Below are 21,807 nucleotides of genomic sequence, written 5' to 3'. Positions count from 1 at the left end.
GGTGCTGTAAACTGAATACGAGTGTTATGCCTAATATGGATGTTATGCATAAAATAGATTACCTGTAGATGTGCTAGGATTTGAATTGAGACGAAGTACCGTTAGGGGGATTTACAAAGTGATGATTTGACTATTAGACTGAATTTAGGGAATGTCACGATGAAGTCTGAATTGGATATACATATAGCGACCGAGGAGACTGTTGATTAAACCTAAACTGTCGGAATGGTTAAGCTTATAAACTGAAACATTAACTTGAATGTTATTGTGATGTGACTGTTGTAGACGGTTTGGTATGGACTGAGGGGTAACAGTTAGCTTTATCTATTGGGTAACGTATCTTATAGGCATGGTATCCTTCGGGATCACGAGACAGATATCTGCATCCTTCGGGATCACAAGACTGATATGTGTATCCTTCGTGATCACCAGACTAATATGTGCATTCTTCGGGATCACGTGACTGATATGTCTATCCTTCGGGATCACGAGACTGATATGTGCATCTTTCTGGATCACTAGATTGATATGTGTATCCGACGGGATCACTAGCCTGATTGATGTACGCGTTCCACGGAACCACTAGATTGTTTATGTAGGGTACCCCTTAATAGGAAGCTAACTGTTATTACCCGAACGGGTCCAGTAGTGGGTCCCTTACTGGGTATATTCTTATACTCACCCTTTTTCTCTTTAACTTTTCAGGTAAGGGTATGGCGAAGGGCAGACCGCCGAGGGGCAAGAAGGATGCGTGAAGGCCCTATGGACGCTTCTGGTTTCTTTATGCTTCCGCTGATGCATTTTGTTACCTTCTATTTTTCATTTGTCAGATGTACGCATGAAGGCCCTAGGATCGTGTGGCTTTTTCGAGTAGTATAATTGAAGATGCAATTAGTAGAGTTCTCGGTCCGAATCAATGCTATGTAAGGGGATTTGGATTTGGTGTGACTCTATCGAAGGTGTCTACATCAATTTACAATGATAAAACCATTGCATCTCTTGAAAAAAAATGTGACAACCTAACGTCGGACGTAGATAAGTTGAAAAGTGTTGTAGCTTCTTTACTAAAGGATAAGGTAAATTTATCTTAACACTCTTAAAAGTTCTTAACTATGTTTGTAGCACATTTTGACATTGTTGTTTATATAGGAAAAGACAAGTGATGACAATTCTAATCATCTTGTTAGAAGAGTACCATCATCAACACATATTCGTACTTCTACTCCTACTCCAATCATAAATTTGCCACCGGTAAATTCTAATCATCTTTGTTATTTTAAATTATTATTGTTTGAGATTTTTCTAACAATATTATTGTTCAAAAAGAGTGTTACTACTAACACTCCCCATAAGTGCTTGCTACTAGATTGGGATGGCTCAGGAGAAGTATTGTTGAAGGTAGATGGTCTTCCAATGATCCATCTATTCTTGTCCACCATGTACCTTTAGGCATCAACACAGTTCATGTGTGGGTTGATACAGTGAAAATACCAATTTCCTTCTTATGGAGGCCTACCTCTGACATTATTGTTATTGATGATGCTCTAGGCACTACTGTAGCATGGCCAATGGATAAAGTCAAACTATGTAAAAAAATTTATTTACTTTGTGAATTATGTATTTATTTAGTTCTTTAACTAAATTATTGTTAGAGTTAGATAATGATATGTCTTTTTATTTTTTTGTTAGATGATTGATGTGTGGAGAAAACATTAGAGCAATACATATATGTTGAATAATTTAACCATTGCTACAATTTGAACATCTTCTTTTATCCTATCAAATTTTTGGGACTTTGGAACTTAATGTTGATGATATGAAGTCATTTTAACTAACTTAAGAATTTACTTGTTCTAATAGTTAAGGACTTTGAAACTTAGTGTTGATGTTTGTTTCAAACGTAACCTTTGAATGAATATAATGCTTTTTTTTTTTTTTTGTATGTTATAAATTTGAATATTTTAGTTATAATTATAATTGTAGATTTGGATGAATATGAATTAGACCTTTATAGTATGGCAAATTACGACTTCATATGTAAATATCAATATGATTACAACGATAGCATTCATAAAATGCAACAAAAATTTTTTTATAACATTTTTTCAAACAACTATTGAATGATTTTAATAACGCTTTTCAAATGTAACAAAAAGCGCTACAAAAAATCTTTTATAGCATTTTTTAAATGTCATTAAAAATGCTATTGAAACATTCTTATAGCGCTTTCTAACGCAAAACAGAACGCTATACAATGTCTTTTATAGCGTTTTTCCTATGTTATTGAAAACGCTATTGAAAGTTTACAGCGATTTTTTGACGCAATACAAAATGCTATAAAAACATTTTTATAGCGTTTTTCTCATGTTATAAAAAGCATTTGGAGCATCATATTTGTTCTATAGCTCGGAACATATTAAAATAATATTTTAACCCAGTCGAGATTACGAACAACTTGTGAAGGATTAACTTACTAATCATGGTTATACCAAATGACAGAAATATATCTACAGTGAGGGGAGTGCAAATTGTTCGAATTAGGTGAAGAGAGAGAAACTGAAGAATATATGTGATATAGCCGTCGGTTATCAGTTTTAGTTAGAGCTTTATGTTTAAATATGATTTAAATATTGAAAATATGAACATGGATTCATATTCGGAAACTTGGAATGGATGAGAATGGTCAAAGTTGTAAATAGTCAAAATGTTGACCTTGCTATTTGAAAAGTCAAACTTTGATTGACTTTATATTCAAATGTGATTTGGATTCCAAAAAAATGAATGCGGATTCATGCTCGGGAGGTCAAAATTAGTCAAGATGGACAAAGTGGTAAAAAGTCAACAAATTGACTTTTGAATTGAAAAAGTCAAATTTTGATTTTGATTTTAATGGTAAAATAACCAAAATGCCCTCCGATTAAGTTAGTGGAAAAATCAAATATTTTGTTGGATAATCCCACTAACGCTTAGTGGGATAAGTGGCTACATTAGATATAGACACCTAGCCCACTATGTTCCACTAATGGATAGTGGATTATTCGATATTGAGATTTAATAAACTAACTACATGCAAAATTGCATGTAATTAGTCTATTTAAAGAGGTTTTTTTTTCTTTTTTTTTAAAAAAGTTTGGAAGACATTTGCCATTTTGTTAATTTTGTTTTCACAAGATTATTTCAAAATAATCTCTCTTCCAAAGTTCTCAACCCTATCTCTCCCTCCAAATTCCACCTCTTTCTCAAATTTTCTTCATTGAACGGATCCAATAACCCATTCTAAGTTCGGAGTATAGCAGGTCAACTCTAGTGGTGGTCTAGTTCAATTTCGAAATTAAGGAGATTTCGAGTTTTTGGAAGCCACAAAGGTATATTTCTTTTAACCCTATTATAGTGTAATTAGGGTTGTGTTTAATGCATGTTAATCTCTAAATAGTATGATGCATCTAGGGTAAAATCTCGATCCTTTTATTCATTGCGCATGTATCATATCCATCATTAAATTAACAATTAACTAAATCATATTTAATTAATATTTCATTTACATTATATTTAAATGAATATCTCTTGCATAACCTAGAGTGTTAATTTAATTAAATCAAACTAAACTAAAAGAGTCTTTTAAAAAGTATAACAAAACGGCAAAATATTTACACTGTATATAACAATTTAGAAAATGGAAAAAGATCATAGACCCACTGTGAAAAATACCAAAAATGCTCCATCAACCACGCTCTCAACAACGCACGCATAATATATTTGGTACACGGTCGTTTAGATTTGGCTATTGTTTGGTACATGATCGTTTAGAAATGGTCGTTTAGATTTGACTCCAATTTATTTTTTTCAATTATATCGTTTAATTTTGTTACGTGATCGTTTAATTTGGTTACATTTAAATTTGGTTATATGATCATTTAGATTTGGACCCAAATCTAAACGATTTGTTTTTCAAAATTTGGTACACGGTCGTTTAGATTTGGCTAAACGATTTTTTAATTCTTTTGGTACATGATAGTTTTTTTTACATGATTGTTTAGACTTGTTTACATCATCGTTTATTTTTTCAAGATTCTTTAGTGCACAATCGTTTAGTTTGGCTAAACAATTTTTTTAATTCTTTTGGTACACGATCATTTAGATTTGTTTACACGATGATTTATTCTTCTGCACGATGTTTTGGTTTTTTTACATGATCGTTTATATTTAGCTACTTCAATCTAAATGGTTTTTTTCAAGATTCTTTATACACGATCTTTTAGATTTTGCTATTTTTGTAACGATCATTTAAAGTTGGTTACCCAAATTTAAAGCCAAATTTAAATGACGTAAAAAAAGAAGAGGAAAAGAAGAAAGACGATGGAAAGAAATCGCAGTGAAAAAAGAGGAAAATAAGAAAGATGATGAAAAGAAATCGTAGCGGAAAAAAAGAAGAAGAAAAGAAGAAAGACGATAAAAAGATTAAATGACGTAAAAAAGAATAGGAAAAGAAGAAAGACAGCGGAATGAAATCGCAACGGAAAAAAGACGAGGAAAACAAGAAAGACGATGAAAGACGATGAAAGAAATCGTAGCGAGGAGGAGAAGAAAGACGGAAGGCTAAACCTGAAATATTTAAAAAATGACTAACTTCATGGGCTTTGTTACACGGACCGTAAATAGTTTGGTGTTTTGTTACATTTATGAACATTAACGTAAACTAAGCTATTAATTTCTGAATTAAATATCTTATATTTAATTTACTCTAAATTTGAATCAGATTCAAATATAAATTTCTCTCATAAACTATAGTTTTAATGTATATCATATACACATTAAATTATACCCTCTAGTTTTAATATGAATCTAATTCACATTAAATTAATATTTGAACTTTTTCAAATATTTTATTCTCTAATAAATTAATTTTGAACTATATCCAAAATTAAGTATATATAATAAAGTTTAATTAAAACCACTACTCCAAAATTGTGTTTACTTACGCTTTTTACCTGTGAAGTATTGGTTTACTCGACACTTTACAATGTGTCAAGTAATCCAGAGTAAAAAATAAGAGAGGTTTATTTGACAGTTTTTAATTGTCAAGTATAATTATACTTGACTTAAAAAGCGTCAAGTATATAATTATACTTGACAGTTTTTATGCGTAAACTAATCTGGTGTCAAGAATAAATGGGTTTTATTTTTTTATAGTTTTTACACGTCAAGTGAAATTATACTTGACAGTTTATGGGTATCAACTATATAAGGTTTGTTGACATTTTCAAATAAAAAATTATATATTTTAAAATATTCATATATTTTATACTTCACCTGTTTTGAAGTCCAACAATATTAAAATACACATTAATTGAACAATTGAAATCAACTCAAACTTTCCTTCAAAGAAATTGCATATATATATATATATATATATATATATATATCAATGAACCATATATAAGTTGGTGATTACATACTTAATTACATCATATATATCTGCAGCCCAAACTTCTAACAATAGCCTAAACTTTCCATCAAATGTCGATATAAACGAAATATATGTGTAGCCTAAAGGTGTACCATATCAAAACTAGTTCACCTATATCCACTATCAACAACATATCAACAAAACTAGTTCACCTATATTCAGTATCAACAAAATAACAACAAAACTAGTTCACTTATATCCACTATCAACAAAATTTGTCTATCTAACCCAAAAGAACTTAGCTACCAGAATTAATCACATGTGGTCACCCAAAAAATCAACAAGCTCCATTTGTACTTCATCCAACTCGAGTTGACTATATGAGGTCATTGTATCAATCTGATATGAAACCAAAAATATTGAAGTTAATAATATGCTCAGTGCGATGTCATTCTAAAAAGAGGAAAAAAGAGATTGGAAAATTCTCGCACAAAAGAAAACAGAGAAGATAGAGAAGATTCTTAATTCGAGTAGAAAATGAAAAGTTGATGCCTTTCTATAAAATTTCAGAGAATTGAATAAAACAATAACTAATAATAAACTAAAAACCTTAATATCTGAGGAATGACGGCTGGTCTCATGTTCAAAGATATGTGAAGAATCAAATTACTTTAGAACTTCCAATTCAATTGATAAGTAAGAAAAAGAGGTTAAAAGCAAAGTACCATGGAGAAAATCTTTTGAAATAAGTCAGAAAATGGGCATGTTAAGTATAGCTAAACCCCCTCCGCATCACAACACCAAACCCTACATTCTCAAACTCTCCACCACGGCTCTTCAGCAACATAGATACACAGTACAAACATATCAGTAAAAAACAGCTATATGCCTTTATTCATACACTTATGGGGTTAATAAGAAAAGAAACTGATAAGAAGAAAACTTATAGCACAAGCAGCAAAAGCCAATAGGATATTTCTCTAGCAACTTAGGGAATGCCACCATGGAAATGAACCTCCTTGCTTAAAAAAAAAAAAAAAAGCAACAATTCTTAATTCGAGTAGAAAAGGAAAAATTGATGCCCTTCTATAAAATTTTGAGTTCAAACTACAAAAACGTACCCAATCAAAACTTTTGGCAAGACCATTCCCAGTACCATGAGGAATAATCCCAACAGGAAGAACAGGGTTGTGATCTTGTTTGTAAAGTTCTGTTAGACTTCCCATTGCCCAACCAACAGTACCATCACCTCCTGCAACCTGCTCCACCAATTCAAGTTTTCTTTATCAATTTTCCAATACGAAATAGTTCGATTGGATAACAAATATGGAAAGCAATAGAAACAATCTTTTTATGTGGGGTTAGTGTGAATATCAAAATACCATGATCCTTATCTTCTGACGAGCTTTTTTAGCACAAACATCACCATGATCAACCAAGATTTCTAGGCAACACAATCCATACTGCACAAATTCATAAGGCTTCACATCCAAAAGATCAAACACCTACAATAGTACAAAGATTTCGCACATACCCATTCTGAAAGCGAGAGAAACTCGGAATCAAGATCAACAATACCATCCTGTCTTAAACACTCGATAACCCCACCCTTTTCGTTATCGTACGCCATATAGTTACCAGTTTCAACATAAGGAATTATATCTACGGAAAGAAAAGTGAAAAATAGATGGGCATAGTTGTTAATTCAGTGGAAATAGAAATATAATCTAAACCTTAGTCTCAAACAAGTAAGTACAGAAAAACAACGAGAATCAAAACCCAATTGAAGTAACTCGAAGCATAAAATTTATCAACATACATTATATTAATTCTCAAAGTAAATTTGAACATTTCAAATTACAACCAATACAATTAAATCTCATTACCCTTTACGAGCAAAGAATGAGACCTAATGGACCTACAGATCAGACGTTATAATGATATAAGATTAATTTGTTAAACTCATTAACCATATTAATCAATATTCATTAACTGTGTGTACACTCCACTAAAGATTCATAGCTGAACTCTTCTCACTGTAGATATATTTCTATGCCCACACATATAGACCAATATCAGCAAGTTAGTCCTTCACAAGTGTTCATAACCCCAACTGGGCCAAATTATCGTTTTACCCCTGGTTACTTCTAGCTCTTAAATACTATTGCTCCTCTAAGGAACAAACGATTTATGGTCCAACAACTAAATAGAAATTCCTCTCGTGCCATAATGAGAGTCTGACCCTTTGGTCAAGTCCTGTAGATACCATTTATGGGAACACTCATTTACTTACCCTAAAGTTGGGAATGAGAGAATTTTCATCTTTTGTGATTATATTCCTAGCTCCCCACTCGGTCACACTACTAGAAAAAGACCCTTTCTTGACGGTTGATTTTTTCTTTTCTTGACGGTTTCTTGAAAAACCGTCAAGAAAGGGGCGGTTTAATGAAAAAACCGTCAAGAATTTTGATTAAAAGGCGGAGGGGAGGCAATTTACAGAATTCTTGACGGTTTTGAAACGTCAAGTAATATGCAATGTTTCCTTGACGTTTTGGAACCGTCAAGTTGTTTATTTTACATTTTTGACATTTTTAAAACGTCAAGAATTATCATGAGTTTGATATTCTTGACGTTTTTTTAAAACGTCAAATGTATATATTTATCCTTGACGTTTTAAAACTGTCAAGAAATGTCGTTAAATTCTTGACGTTTTAAAACGTCAAAAAATTTCATTTTCAAATTTATTGATGTTTCTTGACGTTTTAAAAACGTCAAGAATGTTTTTAAAAAAAACCTATTTTTTTAAAAATATATTATTATTTTATTATTATTTTATATTATTTTTTAAAATTTTTAAATTTTATTATTATTATTAAATTTATTTATCTAAAAAAAACCCTAGAGGCTTCGCGTGGCTTTCATTCTTCTTCTTCCTCATCGCGAAAGGCCACCGCCTCGCGCCATTCACCTTCGTATCACCTCCGCGTCTCTTCGACGACGACGAAACCTTCGACGACGAAACCTTCGACGACGACGACGACCACCGCCGTATCACCTCCGCGTCTCTTCCGATTCGACGACAGCAGCTTCGACTACAACCGTCGCGTCTCTTCCGACGACAACCGCCGCATCACCTCATTCATCGACGACTACCCAGCCGTAAGTCATTTTATCATAGTTTTGATTTCTGAGTTTGAGTTCAAAATTGAAGTTACTTTGCTGCCATGGTTCTGATTTCTGAGTTCAAAATTGAAGTCATTTTATCATAGTTTTGATTTCTGAGTTTGAGTTCAAAATTGAAGTGACTTTGCTGCCATGGTTTTGATTTATGAGTTCAAAATTGAAGTCATTTTATCATAGTTTTGATTTCTGAGTTTTGATTTTGAGTTCATAGTTCATTTTATCATACTCATTTTGTCATTTTATCACAGTTTTGGAAGGATTTGAAAGAGAGAAGAAGAAAAATGATATGGATGAATTGAGATAATATAAACAGAATAACAAAGAAAAGGGAATGAATGCTGTGATTTCTCTTTTTTTGGTTGAAAGAAAAAGGTTGTTTATAGAAAAACCAAAACATAAAAATGAAAATGGAGAATTTGAATTAAAGGTGAAAGAAATAAACCGTGTCTTCTTTTGGAGTTTTATATAATCTAACACAAGCCAAAAATCTAAGCATTATGTTGGAGACCACATTTCTTGAATCTTATAATAACCAATCCAACCAATTGAAAATTTTTGAGTTGGTCCAAATTCTCTAAACTCAAATAAACCTTTCCACAAAGTATAGATACAAGAATGGGCCATGGTCCAAAAATGCTGAAGTTTTATAAAAAGAAAAAAGGAAAAAAGAAAAAAGTAAATGCAAGTTCTACCTCTCATACTCTAAAGTTGGGTTTGAAACTAGTTAAAAGTGGTTAAACAACAATAATTTAAAATTTGAGTATAGTTGAAAGTAGTTAAAAGAAAATAATTGGGATGATAATAATAATAAAGATGATGACGAATGAATATGGTTTTTTTTTTTTATTTGTTTTACTCTGCCTTCTTTTTACTGATGAAGATGAGAAGGATGGGGAGATTTATAAATGGACGAGGGAATGGAGGATTTGTGAAGATTAAGGTTGTTGAAGTGTTTGGGCTGGGCTGGCCATGTTTGTAGCCCTAACTGATCATTTTACTATTTTTTGTGTTTTATAACCTAATTGTTGGATTTTGACTTTTCTAAATTCCTAAATTTAGGTTTATTTGTTTAAGTTAGTTTTTTGCTTTTTAATCTCAAGGGCACCCACATGGCTTGCTCACCAATTGAATGGTTGAAATAAGGTTACTATAAAAAAAAAAAAAAAAAAAGGTATTTAATCTGTGAGATTTTTCTATGACTTTTATATACATGAGAGAATTTGGGTAGAAACAAAGTTTACGTTTATTTGAATGGTAAGAAAAGTATTATAAATACATTTTATATAATTTGTTGTATATAAAGGATTTAACGATGAAGTAAAAACGGTGACTTGTTTGTCAATTAGGTCGTTAATGGTGCATATGAAAGTTTTTATTTTCCTAAAGTAACTCCGTTTATTTTCCTAAAGTAACTCCGTTTATTTTCCTAAAAGTTAATACATGAGAACTTATCATGAAGTGCATCTTTTTTGAAAATTCAAGAGGACAAATAAGGAATTGAGATACAATCCTTAAAGACCATAATGTGTGGAATCAAATAAATAATATATAAACTGAGATAGATGGTTTGAAAGCCATAGTTTTACAACTTATTTATATCACAAAGGAGGTAAACAAAAAACAGATATGAACCTTATTTATATATTTTGTAGGTACTTGTATTCGTCTGTTAGTGGTTCGAAAGAAAATATGCAGTATGTCTTTGTAGATCCGTCCCTGATCTCTTCTGGAAACACACAAGAATCTCGAATTCGAAACTTGTGTAGTAGATTGATGGTGTCCAAACCCGACCAAGTAGTTCTTGCTCCTTTTAATCCCGGGTAAGTTTAGTTAGGGTATTGGTTGCATTTACAATAAAATAGTACTTACATTTTTGTATAATTAGGGGTCATTGGGCACTGCTTGCTATAAATGCGTATGAGGATACAGTGTTTTACCTTGACTCGCTAAGGACAACATCAAAAGCAACTACAAGATATGTAACCGACACGTAAGTTTAATCTTTTATATCATGTAGTGCTCTTAATTCTAATGCATGTACAATATTCTAAGATATGTGCAATCTTATCTTGGCAAAACAGAGCAATAGCAATATTTCACTCGCAAAAGAACATTAATAAAAGCAGGAAACAAACTTTATGGCGAACAGTAAAGGCAAGTATAAATATTTAAATTCAATTGTATTTTGTAGATAACTAGCAATTAAGACTAGTCCGTTATTCTAATTTATTGTTTTTATAGTGTCCACTACAAGTCGGGAGCACTACGTGTGGATACTATGTCATGAAGTATATGAGAGAAATTGTAAATAGGGGAAGCATTGTCATCTCGGATTCGGTATGTTATATATCAAACTATTTCTTTTGTACGTATAATAATTTTCATGAATACTAATTCATTTATTTTGCATGTCTACAGATTGATACACGAAAATCATACTCACAAGCCGAGTTAGATGAGGTGCGGGTTGAGTTGGTAGAGTTTTTGGGTTCGTACATGTGATCTAGGACTTATGACGTCATCTCTGCAAAAGGAAATTAACTTTATTTTTTGTGGCTGATTTTTTGAAATGTTCATATGGAGGGTAGAGGTTAATTGATATACTTTTGAGACTTTGTAGAGGATTAGAGTTTAGGTGAATTGTTGATAGGTGAACTGTTCATATATGTAGGGGGTTGCCATTATGAAAGTTTATGGATTGGGGATGATATACTTTTGGGCTAGGTTAGTTAAATAGATGATGTTTAGTTTAATTCTTGGAAATCTGTTGAAATTGTTTATATATATATATATATATATTGGTTTTGTAAATGATATATGAATATGATGCAAAGTTTTGGAAATGATATTGAATGGATGATGTTTAGTTGCCATTTGATGTATATTTGTTGTTTATATGTAGTTGAATTTTTGGACCAATGGGAGCATAATACAGGAAGAATAATATAAAATAAATTACAATTAAAAAAATGAAAAGTTGCTTGACGGTTTTCAAATGTCATTAACAATATATTTCTTGATGGCTTGCAAATGTCATAAATAACAAAATTCTCGACGGTTCTAAAATGTCATTAAAAAGCACTCTTGACGGTTCCAAATGTCATGGCAAAGAGTACTCTTGACGGTTATTAAATGTCATGAAAAATGAACTCTTGACGGTTTGTAAATGTCATGAAAATTGAATACTTGACGGTTTTAAAATGTCATGAAAAATTTACTCTTGACGGTTTTGAAATGTCATGAATAATCGTATTCTTGACGGTTTTCGGGCTTCATCATCTCATTCTTGACGGTTTAAAACAGTCATAAAAACGTATTCTCTTGACGGCTCTCAACTGTCATGAAAAATTGAATACTTGACGGTTAAAAAGTGTCAACGATATCAATTCTTGACACTTTTTACAACCGTCAAGAAAATGGCCTTTCTTGACACTGGATTCAACGACGGTTTTGAAAACGTCAAGAATACTCATTCTTGACAGTTTAAAACCGTCAAGAGAGTCAGTTTTTGTAGTAGTGTCATGTCCCCATAATGATAAACATATTGAGTTGGTAATCTGGCCATTCTCACCCATACAAATCAAAGGATAATCTCTCGTTAACAGGAGTTCATAATAAAGACTAAGTTATCTAGGTCATCGTAATGAAATAGAAACCTAACTATTTAATAGGGTTACATCTAGTGGTTACTATTTTGTGGTTCAATCTTATGGAAACCCATTGCATAGGATACCTTCAGTTGCATGTCACCTACAGGAATGTGTTGGATCATTGTGTTTCTATTAAATACAAAATGAGTTGTATCCATAGTGTTATCAGGATAAGGTACCCAGCCTTAACCCTATACTAGAGACCCTTTAAGGTGATCTTAAATATTACTCTACATACTGTTCAAGAGTCATCAAACAACTTAGAATGCTAGTTTATTGGATTTAGGTTATAGAGACAAAACTAATAATATAATCAATAACATTTATTGAAATTGTAATAATAACACTTTATTAATAACGATCAATGAATTATATTTACTATCTACGAGTTTTAGGATATAAAACCGAACAAACACCCACTTGGACTAAAACTTTAGTCTTTAATAGGATGTATATAATAAAGTAATCTTCAAACATTTGAAATGGAAAAATGTACAAGTACATTACATAAAACGTATATATACAAATACAATAAACTAGGGCATCCTCATATCCATTATACTAGATTACCTAATGTACATATATCGTAGACCTAGACTTTCTAGATGAGCCTCGAACACTTTAGACATGAGAGTCTTCGTAAATGGATCACTAATGTTATGCTCCGAAGCGATCTTGGTAACGATCACATTCTCTCGTTGCACAATCTCCCATATCAGGTGATACCTCCTCTTTATGTGTTTTCCTTGTTTGTGGCTGCGAGGATCTTTAGAATTCACAATATAAAGTGATGAGCACGTTCGTGTATGGAACAACTTTCAAATCATGTAGAAACTTTCTAAACCAAACTGCTTTTTTTGCTGCTTCGCAAGCAGCGAAGTACTCAACATCCATAGCAGAGTCTGCAATGCATCCTTGCTTGATGCTACGTCATACCACAGCTCTCCCGTTCATGATAGTCATCGATCTCGACGTGGATTTTTTAGAAGCCTTATCGATTTGAAAATCAGAGTTAGTGTATCCTGTAAGGATCAAATCTTTGGCTCCATATACATGCATGTAGTCTCTCGCTTTTTGTTAGGGCTATTTTAGGCCTAGCATTATTAGACTAATTTTTCCCAATCTTTATCCATTTACTCACTAAAATGTCATTTTTATATAAAATATGAAACTTCACCCCGATACGAGTCCAATGCCACTGAAATTACTTAAATCAGAGTTATAACGAAGAAGAACGGTAAAAAACAAGTTCAAGGGCAAAACCGGCAAATTGGACAAACCAGATCGTGCCACGTGGCATCACCAGATCACACCACGCGTCCGCCGCGATTCGAACCCCAGGCGCGCCTCTATTTTTCCTTTCATTTTCCGCGTGACCCGAAATCTGACCCGACAACCCGATCCGCGAACCGCTTCGCGACCCACGCGCCCACCACGTGTCGCTCCCTTGACCGCGTACGCCTCTCCCCCGTCGTGAGTTCGAATCTCAACAGCTGCAATTCTTTTCTTAAAACTTTTTCTTTTCAATTGGGCCAACCCAAGACCCCATCCAAACCCGTTCGTAACCCAATTCATCATTTTCCCCAAAATTAAGTGCAAAATGGCAGTTTTTTAAAACTAATTCCACTTTTTTCTTTTCAATTGGGCCAACCCAAGACCCGATCCAACCCATTCGTAACCCAATTCATCATTTTCCCCAAAATTAAGTGCAAAATGGCAGTTTTTAAAACTAATTCCACTTTTTTCTCCCATTTTCCCTTCTATAAAATCCCTCATATTTTTTGGGAGAGAGATAAGAAATTCCAAGTAAAAAAAAAAAAAACTCTTTTTCTCATTCAATTCTTGTAGCAAATTCTTGAAACTCTATCAATAAAGATTACTTTTGTTAAATAAATGGATTCTTTCCTCAACATTTTTTCAAGAATTTCATCAATCTTCATGGGCTAAGGTAATCTTTGGAGACTTTTTCTTGGGTTAAATTACCATGTTTTCAAGAATTAAATTCCTTTCTATATCTTTTCAAATTTTTATTTGATTGCTTGTTTCCCTTTGCAATTTCTTTTGAAATTTTTAATAAAACAACTAAGTTTTTCCCATCAATTTTTCATTGAAATTTCTTTACAAACTCTTAAAGTGCTGAACTTAAATTTTGATTTGCAATGGTTTTTTATGTTGAATTAATTGTTGAGATTGTCTTAATTTTCTACTTATTGATTCTTGCATAACAAGTTTGAAATGGGCATTAATTTGGCTAAGGGTAGTGGCTATCCCCTCCTTAGCAAATCTTGAATAGGATAAATTTTGTCTCGGTTTGAACATGCTTTGGTCGCTAAGATTAGTCATGTTTTAATAGAGATTTGGTTACTTTCTTTTTGTAAAAATTCCATTATTGTAAATTTAAGAAAAGATTAATTAATCTTCTTTCTTTTTCAATGATAAGAAACATGGTAATTACCCAAGAAAAAGTCCCTCTACTAAACTTGAAAGAAAAACTTTACTTGAATTACTTGTTGTCACTAATCATTCCTTAATACTCGTTCTTTACTATAGTTCAAAAATTACATCCACAAACCCCCCATTTTTTTGTGTTTTTAATTTTCTTTTAGATCTTGAAGCTACTAATCGACCTTATTTGTGAGTCTTGAAGTTTTGAATCCTAAGTGCTCTCACTAGAAGAAATATAGGCTTTAATGTCGGTGGGGAAAAATGAAAAATGAACATTAATATCAGTTTTGAAAAGGCAGATGTTTAATGTCAGTTTTCCACCGACATTAAAGATTAAGCTTTAATGTCGGTTTTAAACCGACATTAAAGGTCCGCCATTTGGAAAATCGACATTAAAGGTCCATTTAAATTTAAATTTTAATAATTTTATTTTCTAAAAAAGTAACACGCTTTAATGTCGTTTTAAACCAACATTAAAGGTCCATTTAATTTTTTTTAATAATTTTATTTTGTGAAAAAATAACAGTCTCTCTTACTTTACTCTTTCGACCCTCTCCTACTCGCGCAATCCCTTTTCTTCTTCAAATGAATCTGTTCATTTCTTCTCCGGCGACTTTTTCTTCTCCGATGCCCGTTCCGTCTCCGAATAACAATCGCTGCCACCATTGAGCTTGTCGCCACTATTCTTCTTTGGCGTTGGTTTTGGAAACCTTCTTCAACCTCTCTTCTTCAAAAGTCAATTGGCATCCTTGGCGTTGGTTTTGGAAACCTTCTTCAACCTCTCTCCTTCAAAAGTCAATCGGCATCCTTGGTGTTGGTTTTGGAAACCTTCTTCAACCTCTCTCCTTCAAAAGTCAATCGGCATCCTTGGCGTTGGTTTGGCGGAGAGAAAATTATTGGGGAAGATCACGGCCTTCTCATTGTTTTTCTCATCTTTTTTTCTTTTTCTGAATCCTTCTCATATTCATCCAAAGGCATGCTCATCCACTTTCTGTAGAGGTAAATTCGTATTTTACATTTTCCATTCTTCATCTTCGATTTTGATTTTCGATTTTCATTGGGTTTCCTTCCTCTGAGTTTCTGTTTTTCCGTTCCGTTCAGTGGAATGTTGCGGGTGATTGATTTGTTTTTTTATAATTTTGTGAACTATTCATATCCAGATTTTGATTGAAGTTTGGCTTTCGAATTTGCATCTTGGACTGCCTGAACACCAATTTCCTTTTCTCTACTCTGGTTATGATGTTTATATCACTAGAAGAAATATGACCTTTGGTGTCGGTTGAAAAAAATGAAAATGAATGTTTAATGTCGGTTTTCAAAATGCGGATGTTTAATGTCGGTTTAAAACCGACATCAAAGAGGAAGGATTAATGTCGGTTTAAAACCGACATTAAAGCTACTTTTTATTTTATTTTTATTTTTATTTAATTAATATTTCCCTTTTACACTAGGGTTTTAATGCTTTTTCCTTTAACCCATTAGCAGCTGCCTCCATCCCTTCCCTTTATCCCTCTCGTCTCCCCTTCTTGCATCTAATCCTCGTCCATCTTTCATCTCCTCTTCTTCCCTTTCTTCAATCTCCACCGTCGCAAAGTTCCATCTCCCTTCTCTCTCTCATTTCTCTCATCTTCCTCGTCAGCTTTAACTCCTTTCATCGTCGACCATCGCAACCGTGTACTTCCATCGCCGACCATCACAACTGTGTATTTTCCTCTACCAATCTGTGCAGTTATCAAAGTGGTATTTAGCTTGTTCTATTCGCAAGTCTTCACGATTCTTCTTGACATCAAAGTGGTAAGTTTTTTTGTGCTTTGTTTCCCTCTCAGATCTTATTCCCACATTTCTCACTCTTTTATCTTCGACCTTTGAACAAATCATTCAAATCCAATCAAGTTTCTCTCACTGTTCTTTGAGTTTCTCCCTTCTGACTATAGCGTGATTAGGTTCATAAACCCATAGTCTGCGGCTGTAGAGGATCGTTCTTGGTAGGTATATTCTGCTGGGATTTGCAAGGTTGTCTGACATACTTCAAAAACTTTTTTTTGTTGCTTGTGGAATTTAGATTTCAACTTGTGATGTGTGTGGAAAGATGAAGAAGATGCATACTTGAGTTATTAGTTTATGCTCATAAGGTGTTTGATGAAGTGTCTCTTAAAAGTCTCTTTTTCTTATGCATTGCGTGAGTGTTTTGTTTTGTTTTTTAATATTATTTTTGTGAATGTATGTTGTTCAAAAGATGGAAGTTTGGAATCTGACAGACTTCAAAAATTATTTTTTTTGTTGCTGAATTTTGATTTCAAATATCGTATTTAGTTTTGGTCCCTCAGTTTGCTTTTTTAGGGATTCTTTTTCTCTTTTTTTGGTTTTGGGTTGATTGATTTTTTTCTTGGATTTAGTTTTGGTTTTGCTATTGTTGACGAAACTAGTGATTATGTTATTGAAGTTAAAAGTTGATTCATGTCTGCTATGAAAGACAATTCCTTTTGGTTCTTTGGGTTTCTTTCAAGGAGGATTTGAGGTGGGTTTTCTCTTCTTTTCTTTTCTTTTTTTTTTTTCAGGGAGGAGTTGATTAAGTAATATCCTAATTCTATATTGCTTTAAACTTCTACTTTTTTCACTTTGTTATAAAGGTTGTACATTTTGTGAACTCTGAGACAGAAGCAAATGAATTAGCCTGCTGGTACAGTGGTAATCTTGGTATGATTGCACTGAGAAATGCATACTAATTGGACTAACGGCTTTGAACACATAGAAGTACCCAATACTTCAAGTTTTTAGACCCAGAGCTTAATATCCAGTGTCATGGTTTGTTTGTTGATTGTAGGTTGGAGATAGTTTTTAATCATGCTTTCTTTTCCTCATTGAATGATCGTAGTTGAGTATCAATTTTTTGTTCCTTTTTTCATTTCTTAGTAGGGTGAAAATTAAATTAATGAGATTAACTTTCATTAACAATTTTAACTTCAAACTTTTTTTTAATGCATTTCTCTCTAAAAGAAAAGTAGTGTGAAAATTAATGAATTGGTCATCATCCTTTCTTTGACTCAAATTTCTCTGTACATAGTCATAATTATTTACTTGACCCAGTTTGACCCAGTAGTCATGAAATTAGTGTTCAAGCTTTGCTTAAAACCAGTTTTTGGGTGGGGTGATGTCGATCTTGCAGTGGTTGAGCAAAGTGAAACTGAATTAGGCAAAGTTTTTGACATTTATAAGAAAAGATTGTCTAAATCCAAATACTTAGGAGGTGAGTCCTTCAGTTTGGGCTAAAGTTCTTGAACATCTTGGGCTAAAGTTCTTGAACTTCACAAGTAAATTGACTCTGGAAGAAAAGGTTGTATACTGGGTAGTCTTCTCCATGTATTGGAGATTACTCTATCTTTTTTTCTTCATCATCATCTTTTGTTTTACAGTATCTTGTATTGAGATTGGTTCTTCTGGATTTGATTTTATGAATATGAATTAAATCTTTGTGATCAATCTTCAGAAGAATTGTGTTTGTGTTTGTTTTAAATGTATTTTAGTTTTAGCGATGATTCTTGTCTATTTTTGTGGAAATAAACTGGTATGTTGATCAAAATAGCTACTTTTTTATTTTTTATTTTAATTTCTTTTGTTTCTTTGTTGGTTTGATTAAACTGTAGAAAAGTTGAAAAGAAGTGGAGAAGTGAGTTGACGTTTAATCTTGTAATTCTAATACAGTAACCATTGGTTCATATTTTCCTGTCATGTTATTCGTTTTCTATATTGACCCTCTAGATTCATTTGTCTTCCTTTTATGTAATTATATCAGGTTCTTATTTACTCTCCTGCTAGAACTGCATCCCAACAAGGATCAGGCAAGGTTAGCGCATGTATGATCTAAGTGTTCTCATTTTTCTTTGATCTAATTGTATGAGTTTTGTTATTTTCATGTATATGAATGTTCTAAAATCTGTCCCATTTTGGCGAGGTATATGAATGTTCAAATTTCATGTATATGAGATGGGTTCTGCCCAGTGAATGAAACAGAAATATGTGATTTCTTGAAATGGTAGAAAATACTTGAAATTATCTTACTGGTAAGGTTTGTTTGGTTTAGATGAATTGTTGATGCACCGTTTGTTTAGATGTGATTTCTTGAGATGGATTCTGCCTAGTAAATGAAACAAAAAAGAAAACTCCATAGACCGTTTTTTCTTAGTTTGAGTTTAAGAAGAGATCATTTTCCTCCATAGTTCTAATTTTTTCTTGATGCACCTTTTTAAATATGACCAGTTTTATGTTTATATTCTTGAACTTTGAAGTATCAAATAAATGTCAAATTTTTATTCGTCAAGAGCATACTAGCTTAGAGACCTCTAAAGATGTGGAAAAGAAGGGGGGGTTGTGGGAAAAGAAATATTTAAAGTTCAACAACTCAGTGGCTTTAAGATCTGTTTTGTAAGTTCAACAACTGATTTAGGCATGTCAAATGTGAGTTCCTGTCGAGTTTTAGGAAAATTTAATTTGTATAAATTTCATGAACTTCAGTAGTAACTTTATAGCCTATAACTTGAAGCAAAGTGAATGGAAATGTAAATGAATGATATACAATGAATGGAAATGAATGATATGCCTATATTGCTGTGAATGGAAATGAATGATATGCCAATATTGCTTAAGTTCTGTTTTGGATGTTAAAGTTGAATGTATTATTGTGAATGGAAATGAATGATATGCCATCCTTTTAAACTTTTGGATGTTAAAAGTTGAAACTTAATTATTCATTTAGTTTTTGTTCATAATTTTTTTGTAGGTTGATGAAAAAGTAATTGTACAAAGACCAAGAATTGTACAAGGTTGATCATCGTGTTGGATTATTGAATGATATATGAGTGACTATCTTTTGTGAGAATACTTAACCATAGAAATAGCATTTTTGTGTAGGGTATTATAAATCTTTTGAGTTGTATTTTGTGCAGGGCAATATGTAAAGATCATTTTTTGTTACTTGACTTTTTATGTATGAGACATGAACAGTAGCATTTGAATATATTTTCTTCACATAAGTGGGATGATTTTATATAAATGTACACATTATTAAAATTTCATTTTGTATATGTACAAGTAAAAGAATTCATTTTTAACTAGTTGGTGTCATACAAAATGGACAATAATACAAGGATTTAATAAAAATAAATTTGAAAAACGACATTAAAGATAACTTTAATGTCGGTGGAAAAATGACATTAAAGATGTATCATAAGTGACATTAAAGACATATTTAATGTCGGTTATCCACCGACATTAAAGATGAACCGACATTAAAGGCCTTCAATAACACCTTCAAAGATGTCGGTTTATAACCGACATTGAAGGCCTTTAATGTCGGTTTATAACCGACATTGAAGCCTAACCGACATTAAAGCCCTTTAATAACGCTCGCAAAGATGTCGGTCGCTAAGTGACATTAAAGGCCTTTAATGTCGGTTTTAAACCGACATTAAAGGCCAGATTTCTTGTATTGTATATATATATATTTTCCCTTTTGTTCTTTTGTGTTTTATTTTTTTGGTAGTAATCTACTTGTTTGCTGAGGGCTTGGATATCGAAAATTGTTGAACTGGCAGCATGAATCTGTGATTATAGTGTTGAAATTTTTGGAGATAAAATGTTCATATTTTTCAAGAATTCTGTGTATAACATATCCATTAGATTTTTAAATATGTCAAATATGTTCGTTACCTATTTGGCACAAAATCAAAAGTATAATAAACTATAGATAACCCCTAAAATTGAGGGACTAAACTTGAAATTTCACTTAAATTACTTATACTATATTAAAAGGGGAAGAATTAGTACATGTAAAACAATCATGTAAAACAAAACTCCTAATTAAGGAGGAAGAGAAACACTACTGTTTAAAAGAACAACTCTATACATCCAACAATCTTCTTCTAAGAAGGACAATGCTACAACTTCATAAATAAAACTGATTTTATTAAAGATAAAATTTGAGCCTACATTGTCACAAGCAATCAGTTTCAACCAAATATATTTTCTATGTATGAATGAGCTATTTGCATATTTTGGAGATTCTTTCTTATCATGCAATATCTTATTCTCTTGCAAATAATATTTATTCTCTCCAAAATATATTTTCAAAGAAAGTCAATATCTTTATTATTTTTAGAGTTAGCCATCTCATTAGAAAACTTTATACATTGAAAGTTTTGAGCTTAAGATTTGTCTTATAAACCTCAACATTCATGTATATTGTTTTTGAAAATCCTTCCCTTGTTGTTGAGACTTTTGGTTCGGTAGTTATTGAAACTCGGGAGGAGTTTGATATTGATATTGTATTTAGGGAAGCCTAAATATGGTGAATGTTAAAGGATCTCAAAGTAAAGGGAGTCTAAGCATATTTTATTGAATTAATCTCATACAAAACTTGAAGAAGCATTTTTATGGAAGGAAAAGAAGCTCAAACTTTAAAAGAACCTAAGTTAAAACGTTAAAGAGCGAGTCTGTAAGATAAGTATTTTCATTATGATTTTACACCACCAAATTGGATTATCAATCTTTATGTTGTTATTTTTTTCTTCGCTCCCATGACTATCTACTTGTCTTACATATTGAGTTTGTGACATCGTGTTTTACATTATATCTTTTGTTAGATCGACTTGCTGCTTTTCAATAGTCAAATTTCAACTAGGCTCATTTTGACATTTACATTTTCAAAACTTGCATACTATATATATAATAATTTGAACTTGCATTTAATTCAATAATTACCAACAACAGGAGCTAATTGGAGCTAATGTATTCAATAAAATTTTAATTTTTAAATTACCACCAACAACATATGACTTTTCCAAACATATGACGAACTCCATATACATATGAACTTCTAACATCATATCTATGAACATCCTATAATAATAAATCTATGAATTGAGCTTGTGTTTGGTCTTTGTGGATGGTTTTAATTTGAGATTTGCTTATTAGTTGATACAATTGTGAGTTTTGTAGTTGTTTGAGTGTATAATATGGAGGCTTTTGGTTTGGGTTATATAGAACTTGTTAGTTTTTGGAACGTGGGTTCAGTTTAAGTTTACTTAATTTCAATGTTTTCTCGATTTGTTTTTGTAGATTAAATTG

The 21,807-nt window shown here is 32.2% G+C and overlaps 1 protein-coding gene across 1 annotated transcript; it reads left to right on the top strand.

Annotated features, from left to right (window-relative positions):
• Nucleotides 1-10,232: 10,232 nt before the first annotated feature.
• Nucleotides 10,233-11,298, top strand: LOC127150130 (uncharacterized). Its single transcript, XM_051086980.1, has 5 exons — nucleotides 10,233-10,410; nucleotides 10,476-10,580; nucleotides 10,672-10,744; nucleotides 10,832-10,927; nucleotides 11,009-11,298. The coding sequence occupies exons 1-5, from the start codon at nucleotides 10,280-10,282 to the stop codon at nucleotides 11,090-11,092; spliced, it is 489 nt and encodes a 162-aa protein (XP_050942937.1). The 5' UTR covers nucleotides 10,233-10,279; the 3' UTR covers nucleotides 11,093-11,298.
• The last annotated feature ends 10,509 nt before the right edge of the window (nucleotides 11,299-21,807 follow it).

Source organism: Cucumis melo, chromosome 7, assembly GCF_025177605.1.
Source record: "Cucumis melo cultivar AY chromosome 7, USDA_Cmelo_AY_1.0, whole genome shotgun sequence".
Taxonomy (NCBI): Eukaryota; Viridiplantae; Streptophyta; class Magnoliopsida; order Cucurbitales; family Cucurbitaceae; genus Cucumis; species Cucumis melo.
Note: the sequence above shows the minus strand (reverse complement) of the source record. Positions and strands in the feature narration are given on the sequence as shown.

What these genes read in the sequence shown, in the direction of transcription:
- LOC127150130 (XM_051086980.1), top strand. Translation starts at nt 10,280, where the DNA reads ATGCAGTATGTCTTTGTAGATCCGTCCCTGATCTCTTCTGGAAACACA. An exon ending in CTTGCTCCTTTTAATCCCGG is followed by an intron (nt 10,411 to 10,475) that starts GTAAGTTTAGTT and finishes TTGTATAATTAG; the next exon opens with GGGTCATTGGGCACTGCTTG. An exon ending in ACAAGATATGTAACCGACAC is followed by an intron (nt 10,581 to 10,671) that starts GTAAGTTTAATC and finishes TTGGCAAAACAG; the next exon opens with AGCAATAGCAATATTTCACT.